This window comes from Octodon degus, unplaced genomic scaffold (genome assembly GCF_000260255.1).
Source record: "Octodon degus isolate 3935 unplaced genomic scaffold, OctDeg1.0 scaffold00076, whole genome shotgun sequence".
NCBI lineage: Eukaryota > Metazoa > Chordata > Mammalia > Rodentia > Octodontidae > Octodon > Octodon degus.
The window spans coordinates 9,811,711-9,822,177 of record NW_004524652.1 but is presented as its reverse complement, the minus strand read 5'-3'; the positions used below and the strand labels follow the sequence as shown (position 1 = coordinate 9,822,177).

At 45.2% G+C, this 10,467-nt stretch overlaps 1 protein-coding gene across 2 annotated transcripts in view; it reads right to left on the bottom strand.

Annotated features, from left to right (window-relative positions):
* The window catches only part of Ptpn11 (protein tyrosine phosphatase, non-receptor type 11), a 102,935-nt gene extending 93,446 nt beyond the window's left edge, over nt 1-9,489 (bottom strand). The window contains exon 1 of one of the 2 annotated variants that reach the window (XM_004635932.2): nt 9,258-9,489. In XM_004635932.2, the coding sequence (XP_004635989.1) occupies nt 9,258-9,271 (14 nt within the window). In that variant the 5' untranslated portion in view covers nt 9,272-9,489. The remainder of the gene's footprint in view (nt 1-9,257) is intronic. The other variant, XM_023720492.1, reaches the window with a different exon arrangement.
* Nucleotides 9,490-10,467: the final 978 nt, after the last annotated feature.

Below are 10,467 nucleotides of genomic sequence, written 5' to 3'. Positions count from 1 at the left end.
AATAATAATAATAATAATAATACAGTGGGTTCAAACAGGATGAAAAGAATCAGATTTCCAGTCCTCCCTATGTATACAGTAGACACTAAATAAATGGGCTGTTGACTGGATTTTGAAGGGCATAAAAGATAAAAAATACCGAGGATGGGGCTAGGGAGATGGCTCAGTGGAATAAGCAAGCGCAGGGGCCTGAGTTCAATCCCCAGTTCTGAAAAAAAAAAAAACAAGGAAGACTGTTGGTGTACCTCAGTAGTAAAGCATATGCTTGCCATGTGTGGAGTCTTGGGTTCATTCCCTGGTATGGCCAGGAGATAAAATTAAATGTAAAAGACACTGAGAAGAGAGGTAGGGTGGCGAAAAGCGAGCCTATGCTCAGTCTAACATCTGCCAGTCCTGTTTGCTGGTCCCTCATTATCTTTCTTAGATAGGCCATCTACTAGCACTATCTGTATTTATTAAGGCTCTCAGGAATTACAGATGAATGCCACAATGCCTCACTGTAGGATACACTTCTTTTTCTACTTTTCCTTGGCCCAAACTCACTCTGCAGACCCTGTTTCTTTTCCTGTCTTTAATAAAACTCTGCTATTGTTAAAAAACAAAAGAAGTTGTTAGCTGGGAGTTGTGGCGCACACTTGTAATCCCAGCACTTGGGATGTTGAGGCAGGCAGGAGGATCAGCATTTGTTTGAGCCAGTCTCAACTACATAACAAGACCCTATCTCAAAAAAAAAAAAAAAAAGCCGGTGAGATAGCAGACTTAAGTGCCTGCTTAGGCAAGCACAGGGCACAGGGATCCCTAGCATCACATGCCACACCAGCCCCACCTCCAGGACAGGCTGAGCTGGTCAGAGTCCAAGCACAGTGGTGCAGGCCTGTAATCCCAGTGCTCAGGAGGCTGAAACAAGTCCAAACTGCATAGTGAGACCCTGCAACAACCAAATACATAAGAAAAAAATACAAAACAGGCTTAAGGACCTACTGTACATAAGCCCTGTGTGGAACCCTGAACTTGAAGACATGGAAGACAAACCCCTACACTTCAAGACTTCAAGAGTACACAAAATTCTAAGGCCTAGGCCAGGTGAGGTGGCACAAGCCTGTAATCCCAGCACCCAGGAGACTGAGACAAAAGGATCATTGGAGAGTTTAAGACCAGCATGGGATACAAAGTAAGTTAAGGCCAGCCTGAATTGCATAGCAAGACCTTGACTCAAAAAAGACAAAAAAAAAAAAAAAAAAACCAACCCTAAGGGGGTGGGGGTGCTTTCTATGGTGGCGCACTGGTCTTCCTTGCAGGAAGTCGTGGGTTTGATCCCTGGTACTGTAAAACACAAAAATAAAACAATGTTAAAATAAATAAGTAAACCCCTGATTAGTGGGTAGACTCTGCAAAGGCTTTGCTCTTTGAGGCTGGAAATTTACTTATGTCAAGTGAGTTTTCAAAACTGCTGATGAAACAAAAAAGAATACAATGATGCTGAATACTTCATTTTATCTGCACATCTCCCTCCCCCCGCAAGATGTGGGGAAGCAGGCCAGCAGGCCAGTGATTTCAGGAACTAATTCTCAAAGCTGCTATGCTCAGAAACAAGTTTAAGGTAGGGGTCTAACATCTAATTTCAGGTTCTTGCCTACATATTGAGTGATCCCAGAATATCTTTCTTACCTCATGTTCCAGCAGAATTATTTGTGCCTTTGAGAAAAAATGTTAGAATTTGTTACCTTCTGCAGATAACAAGAATATTCACCTCTTCTAGTTATGTCTATTATATTCTACAGGAAAAGACTAAACCATGAAAAGAGTCTGTCAATGGGGTCAAGTACTGTAAGTAAGAAGCTACAAAAAAAAATAATAAAACCTAAGTGTGGTGGTACACATCTATAACCCCAGCATCTGGGAGGCTGAGGAAGGAGGAGGCATGGTGGAGGCCAAACTGGGCTACATGGTGAATTCAAGACCAGCCTCAAATACACAGCAAGATTCTGTAAAAAAAAAAAAAAAAAGTAAAAAGGCAAAAAGAACAGTTGCACAAGCAGCTCCTGCCCTATAGGAGACAGGTGGCAGCATGCAGCTCACCTCTCCTCCTGCAGGCTCGCCACTCGGTATCTCTGCCCTGATGACAGAGCAGCCAGGAAACCTGCCTCCCGAAGCTCTCTCCACAGTGGGCCTTCCCCGCTTCAAAGCCTCTCCGTCACTGTCTGCTCCCTCTGAACTGCCTCCAGCAATCCTGCCCTCAGTGCAGTCAGATCAGCTCGGTGCCACTCCCTTGATCACACCTTACTAGGGTTTCACACTGCTCTCATAACACAATCCGAACTCCTCTCTGGGGTACACACGACCCTGGAGCCTTCAAGAATCCTTGCAGAGGCCAAGAATGGTGGCCAACACCTGTAACCCCAAAACTCACAAGGAGGAGGCAGGATCATGGGGAGTTTGAGGACAGCCTGAGCTAGATAACACCTCAAAAAAAAAAAAGGAATCCTCACAGAGGGTTAGGGTAGGTCACCCATCTACTAGAGATGTGTGGCAGGGTTGCAACTTAAAGTCAGCATGCAACTTAGTGAAGCCCTGTCTCAAAGTAAAACAAAAACAGCACAGTTCAGGGGTTGAGGCTTACCTAGCATGCACAAGGATCTGAATGCAAGCCCCAGCATCACAAAAAAATAAAACAGACTTTGTACTGTATGTGTGTATGTAAGTCTGTATGTATGGACAGATACCTACATTGTTTGTGTGTATATATATACATGCAGTGTCTACATCAGTATAGAAATATATTCCACAAATGGTACTCTATACCAATAAATTTCACATTTCAGCTGCTACTGACTTTATCAAACTCACTTCACATAGGGATGAGACTCTGCCCCCTCTCTGAACTCAAGGCCTCTTGCAGACGTGGACAACCTCTTTCCATTTCCAGTGCTGCTAGCCTCAAATGCCACAGTAATGAACGAGCCTGCACTTCAGGGCATGTGAATCCTCTTCAGGCACCCCAAACCCTGCTGTGACCCGCACTTCCCACAGAACCCATAAACATCTTAAAAACATCAGCAGTGGATGGTGAGTGCTGTCCGTGTTTCCCAAAGGAAAGAGGATTAAGCTCAGCATCCCTATGGCTTGGCTGCCAAGAACAAGTACACTGAGGCTGCTCCTCACAATCACAGGCAGGAGTAGGCTCCGCTTGGGCAGGGTCCTGCATGACACCTCAGTCTCCACACTGGCAGTGCACAGGAAGGGAGAGGAATCTCAGCCGCGGCCTGGGCATGTGAGCAATGCTCGCCAAGGTCTCAGCCTTACGCTGGGACATGACATCAACAAAGACAAGCCAGTTTCCACTGGGAAGGCACAGAACCGTTACTCTTCAGCAGGGCGAGTTTATTTACTCCCACAGGAGATAAACAAACATGGCCACCAGGGAAAGCCCGGGACAAAATGTACTTGACCCGCTGCAGATAAACCAAAAAGCCTGGGGTCTGAGAACAGGCTCCATTTTTTGCCCCTTATAGTTCAAGTCACTGTAAGTCTCCTTCAGGGAAAACAAAAGCAAATGCAAATGATACCCCAGAAGCTGAAGGGAGGGAAAATACAGGCAGTTCTGTAGGTTGAACATGGGCCCGGAGGGCATACTGCACGAGCAATCACAAAATCTAAATTTAAAAAATAAATCTTAAATTCAAAGGTACTTAAGGGAGTACTGCTCAGAGCCCTAGATTTTTTTTGTTTGGTTGGTTGGCTGGTTTTTCTGAGACTACTGGGTATCCCAGGCTGGCCTTGAACTTGCAGCGATCCTCTTACCTCAGCCTCCTGAGTGCTGGCCTAACAGGCATGTGCCACCATGCCCAGCTTAAATGCCTTAGCTTCCCTACCTAGTATGTTGACAGATACCAGAACACTGAACACAGCAACATTTTAATTACTGAATGCATACAAAAATCTAAACCTGATAAATACGAAATATTTCAGTAATTCAGCAAACAAAATTCAGAATATTTCTCTCTCACATGTAAGCTCATTATCACTTCCCCAGAGACCCTTAAACCCCTAAACTCTATAAAAAAAAAATTATAAACCAGACAGTGGGGCCCAAACCTGTAATTCCAGCACTGTTGTTTTTTTTTTTTGGGGGGGGGTGGTTTTTTTTTGGGGGGGGGAAGTTCCTCAGTACCGGGGATTGAACTTGGGACTTTGTGCTTGCCAGGCAGGCACTTATGCCACTGAGCTATATTCCCAGCCCTAACTCCAGCATTCTGGGAAGGTGAGGGGAAAGGTCTGGAAGCCCAAGCTCAGCCTGGACAACTTAGTGATTTAAAGAGATCTTGTCTCAAAATAAGTAAAAAGAGCTAGGAATATATGTCAGTATGAAGGTCCTGGGTTCAAGCCCCAGTACCAAAAAAGAAACACACACCCAGAAGTTTGGAAAAGAAAGTAAAACACTATCTGATTGCAGGACATAATAAAGCTACAACAGTTCAGACATGTGACACTGGCATAAGGATAAACAAATAAATCAAGAAACATAATCAAGTCCAGAAACAGATCACTACATAAAAGGACAACTGATTCTTAATAAATGTGCAAACTCTCTAGATAATCTATTCAATAAACAGTGTTAAGTCATGCAGATGGCACACATCTGTCATCCTGGCACTCTAGGGGGCTGAGACAGGGAAAATCACAGGTTGAAGCCCAGCCCCAGCAATTTATTGAATTGGTGAGACCCTGTCTCAAATCTAAAAAAAAAAAAAAAAAAAAATTAAATAGTCTGAAGCTGGATATCCATGGGCAAGAAGATAGACACATACACCTGCAATCCCAGAATTCAGGACGCTGAGGCAGAGGATTGCTGCTGTTGTTTTGGTTTTGGTTTTTTGGGTTTTTTGGGTTTTTTTTTTACATATACCTTACCTATATGTAAAATGTAATTCAAAGTGAATTATAAACCTAAAACTATTCAGCTTGGGGCTGGGGAGATAGCTTGGTGGCCTAAGCGCCTGCCTGGCAAGCACAAGGACCTAGGTTTGATCCCTGGTACCACATGCCACGCCAGCCCCATGGTATGCTGGCCATCAAAACCAGGAGTGGTGATATACACCTGTAATCCCAGCACTGGGGAGGCTGAGTCAGAAGGATCACTATAAGTTCAAGCTACACAGCAAGACCCTGTACCAAATAAATAAATAATTTTTTTTTCAATTTTAAAAAAAAGTCCAGGATTTGATGCCCGGCACTACATCACCTCCGCACCAACCTCACCTCCAGGTATGCTGAGCTGGCCACAGAGACATAGTGTGGCAGCGCACAACTGTAATCCCAGCACTGGGGAGGTCAAAAACAGGAGGATCACTATGAGCCTGAGCTGCATAGTGAGACCCTCTACCAAATACATAAAAATAAAAATAAAAATAAACTAAAATTAAAATTTAAAAAACTATTAAGCTTGCAGAAGACAAAAAATATTTGAGCCCTTGGGTTAAATTTTCTCAGAAATGGTACCAAAAGCATGATTGTACAAAACAAACAGATAAAAGCTCTAGGTCTTGGGGCCGGAGAGATAGCTCAGTGGAATAAGCACTCCCCTGGCAAGCACAAGGGCCTGAGTTCAATCCCCGGTTCTGCAAAAAAAAAAAAAAAAAAAAAAAAAGCAAAGCTCTAGGTCTTCCAAGCTGGGCATGGTGGGACTTGAGTGTAACCCCAGTTACTTAGGAGGCTGAGGCAGGAGGAACAAGAATTCAGAGCCAGCAGGAGCCACTTTCTGAGACCCTGCCTCAAAATAAAATAAAAATGCCTCAGGATCCAGGTCAACACCCGGGCACTTGGCTGGCATTTTTGAGGCCCTGAGTTCAATCCCCAGGGCTGTCAAAAAAAACAGACAAGATAAACCACAGACTAGAAGAAAATATATTTGCAATTCCAACTACACTGATATTCAGGTTCTATAATTCTATAAAGAAATCTTGGTAACAAAACAAACTAGAAGCCAGGCATGTTAGGGCACACACATTATGCCAGCGCTTGGAAGGCTGAGGTGAGTTTAAACCCAGCCTGAACTATATATTAAGACCCTGCTCAAAATAAAACAAAACAACAACAACAACTAGATTTTTTTTTTAAGGCAAAAGATTAGAATAAACACAGCAACAAACAAAATATACAAAGCCAGCCATGGCAGCACATACCTATCACCCCAGAACTCAAGAAGCTAAGGCAGGAGGATCACAAGTTCAAGGTTTCAAAGCTAGCCTATTCTGAGTATACAGCAAGACTCTCAGAAAGGAAGAATGAATGAATGAACAAACGAAAGAAAGAATATAGACGGCAAATAAGCACATTAAAAGATAATAAATATTAGTCATTAGAGAAAATATAAAACACTGAGTTAGCACATCCAGTAAAATGACTGACTAGACCTAGTGTTGGCAAGGATCCGGATAAACCACTTTTAAAACAGGGTGACAACTTCTGAAACAGTTAAATATATCTCTATTACACGATCAAACCATTCCACTTATAGCTACAAACCATAGAGAAATGAAATTATGTATCCACACAAACACCTGTAAACAAGATTTCCAAGCATCCATTGCTTCCAATAGCCAAACTCTGCAAACAACCAAATGTCCATCTACACTGGATGCATAAGCAAACTGAGTTAAATCTTACAATGGAGTGCTGTATAACAAAGCAATAAAAATTAATGACCTGACACACGTGGATAAATCTCAGTGCAACTGTGCTAAACATAAGAAGCCAAGCAAAAAGAACACATCCTACCGGCGTGGGGACACAAGCCTGTGATTCCAGCACTTAGGAGGCTGAAGCAGGAAGATCACCTAGAGTTTGAGGCCAGTCTGGACTACAGTTGAGTTCAAGACCACAGAGGACTACAGAGGGAGACCTTGTCTTTAAATAAATACATACATACATACATCCTGCTTATTTTCCATTTATATAAAAGTCTAGGAAATGCACAAAAAGAACAGGATAAAAAAAAAATGATGGCCCAAGACTAAGAGGCATTACAAAAGGGCACAAAGAAGGGCACAACTGTTCCATGAAGTTTGTAATAGGTATGTTCATTATCTTCAGTGCAGTGATGCTTTCCCAAACACATACCCATATCCAAAGTTATCAAATCAGCCAGGTGTGGTGGCGCGCTCTGGCATTCACAAGCCTGAGGCAGGAAGATCGCTGAGTTTAAGGCCAGCCTAGGCCACATAGTGAGTTCAACACCAGCCTGAACTACACAGTGAAACCCAGACTATCCCCCCCAAAAGAAAACTCATCAAACTGTACACTTAAAATATATGCAGTTTATATCCCAATGAAGCTGACTCAACTACAATAATTGCCAATGATGTGTCTGTTCATAACTGGACCTTTTAGGTAGTGAATACATTGCTTCTCTATAACAGGTAAGACATACGGGGACTGGAGGGGACAAAGAATTATTCCATTGCAACAGATCATCTTGACTACTTGCTGCTTCGGCTATGCCCACACTTCTCTGCTCCTAAACTAACAGGCTGGACAATGTAGGGTCTATTACTACTTGGCCCCTCTCCCCACCCCTAGCCCCCAGTCTTTTTGTCTCCTAAAAGAGCAGATCCTTACTTGTCTGGAAGAGCAGACAAAACGAACAAAAGGCCCAATGACTATTTGACAGATTAAAGAATAGACAACTGTTTTATTTAAAAGCTCCCTAAAGAATTACAACATTTAAGGCTATACACTGCTCTGTTGAAATGCAGTTATATATTACCCAGGTCTGCAAGCACTTGCCAAGAGACCTGTCCAAGTCACTCACTTTCTGAGAGTTTGTAGTTTTCTTTTCCCTCCCCTTTTATGTTCCATGTCCATGCATGAGTAAGAGGCAGGTGTGCTTTAAGGAGACATTCCTAATGCTTTTAAAAGTTTCTCAAATAGACCCAACAGCTTGAAACCATTCTTCTAATGTTCAAGGAGATGGCCATCGCTGGACAATCATGGAAAAGAATGGACAATGGATCTTATGTGTGAGTCTATATAAAGAATGATGACACAAAATAACAAGCTCCTTATCTGAAAACCAGAGGTCACACTAGTGTTTTAACAACAAAATTAAGTCTTACCAATGATCAGCAATAGTTATACAAATTAATAACAGCAACGTGGTCATTAACATGGGGGATCCTGGCACCACTTATTAGCTGAGACACAGGACAAGATGCTTAACTTTCAAAACTCAAGCTACTCATCTTTAAAACAGGCTAATGGGGGAGATGGCTCAGTAGAATAAGTGCTTGCCTGGCAAGCGAAAGGGCCTGAGTTCAATCCCCGGTTCCACCAAAAATAAATAAATAAATAAGACAGGTTAATGGTTTAGGCCTCATAGGACTGTTGCGAGGATTAAATGCGTGGCTCCTGGCAAGAGCTAAGTAAATGTTAGCTATGAGTAGTCTCATGACCCTGAACTTTCAAAGGATCTTATTAACTCACTAATACCCCTTCTAACCTTTAGTTTCAAATCCGGCCACTTACTAGTACGTTTTTATTTCTCAGCTTCAGTTTCCACATCTGTAAAACGGGAGCCAAAATAGTTACTTGAGTTTTATGGTCGTAGTGAAGACTTAAACACATCACTAGGTGAAGCTCCTTTCCTTCCCACCTCCCAAATCTAAGATCGCCCAGAAGGGAAACACTTCTGAGTGCAGATTCGGTCAGTTTTTCCATTTCTGGCACGTGAGATGTGGGGCGAAAGGAGATGCAAAGGGTCACACAAATGGGTCGAGGGGTCCTGGGTGAAGTCCCCGAACGCGCGCCCGCGCGGAGTGACCAAGAGCAGCGCGGCGGAGGCGGGCCGGGCCCAGCGCAGCTCCCCTCCCGCGTCCCGGGCCGAGGAGCCTCCCCGGGTGCGCGGGGTTATTTCGGAATCACCATGAGGCAATTCTCATGAGGCAATGGGTCAGGAATGCGGCGCCGAGCCGGAACGCTGGCGTCCGCGGTTCTCCGGGCTGCTCTACCTGCCCTAGTCCACACGGGCATCCCCCGAGCTCCGGGAGCCGGAACTCGGGAAGGCAGGAAATGAATGGGACTCGAGGGGTGGGGGCGCCACGGGCCCGGGGGCCCCAGGGGGGCGAAGGGGTCGGGAAGGCGCCGACCCCGACCCGGCACCGGAGTCCGAGGCCCGGCCTGAGCGTGCCCTCCCGGGCGGGGCCGAGCAAACGCGGCGGGGGCCCGGCCGAGGCCCCGGCCAGCCCCACCGGGCTTCTCACCTCCGCGATGTCATGTTCCTCCTGCCCTCCGGCTCCGCGACGGACCCGCTCCTTGCTTAGGCTCCGCTGGACCTGGTCACATAGGGCTGGCCCGGGAAAGGCCCGCTCGGGACCGGACGCTGGGGGCAGAACCAGCCGGCCTCGCGCAGACCCCCCTCCAGGCCTGGGGATCCCAGAGACTGTGCAGCCGCTCCCCCAGCCCCGGCTCGCTCCACCTCCTTCCCCGCCCCTCGCGCCGGCGCCCCGTGACGTCATCCCGCGCGACGCTCGCCGCCACTTCCTGCTTCCCGTCCGAAGAGATTGAGCTGCCGCTCGTAGCTGATGGAATCGGGAGAGCTGCTGCCGCCTCGCACTTCCCAAAGCTCTGTGGCTTCCTCCTTTAAACCCTGACTGCGGAGTGTGAGGCGCGCGTTCAGCATCCCTCGCGTCCCTCCCACTCTGTCATTTTTCCAGCCCCGCCCCGATGGCCCAATGGAGTTTTCATTCATTTTATTGAACACATCTCTGGGCCGCTTACTAACTGTGTAACCTTGGAAAGTGACTTATTTTCCCTGAGCCTCAAGTTCTCCTCTTCCCTCCCGTAAAATAAAGATACCGTAGTAATTGTGTTTTCTTTATAGGGTCGTTAAATGTCAAATGCTGAGGACTGAGGCTGGCCTATATTGTAAATACTTCATGACTGTTGCCTATTAGGATAAACATTCCCTTAGGTATTTTTTAGCTGTTAGGAACTATTCCCGACTGTGGGTATGTAACAGTGAACAAAAAACGCTCATAGGAGGAGGTACAGTAAACAAGATAAACTTTTTTTAAAAATGGATTGACTTAGGGGGCGGGTGAAGGAGGGGTTACACAAAACCCTCAATTCCAACCACAGCACTGCAAAACCAATTGATTGATAGGCATAAGTGTACAAATATGCTACACAGAGATACAAATAGCTAAAAGAGGAAAAAAGAAAAATGAGAATACAGTACTCTTCCTTGACCGTAATATGATCCAGAACTTCTCAATGGATGCCTGAAGCTTAAAGCGCCAGACCCTGTATGCCTGTTACTTTTTTCATAACCAACCAAATATTCAATGCCCAAAGTTAAGAAAGGAAAGGTTTATTTAGCTTACGGTTTCTGGACGTTTCAGTCCATAATTGACTGGCTCCGAGGCTAGGTGGTGTGGTAGACAGGGCATCTCGAAGAAACAGTTCATGGTG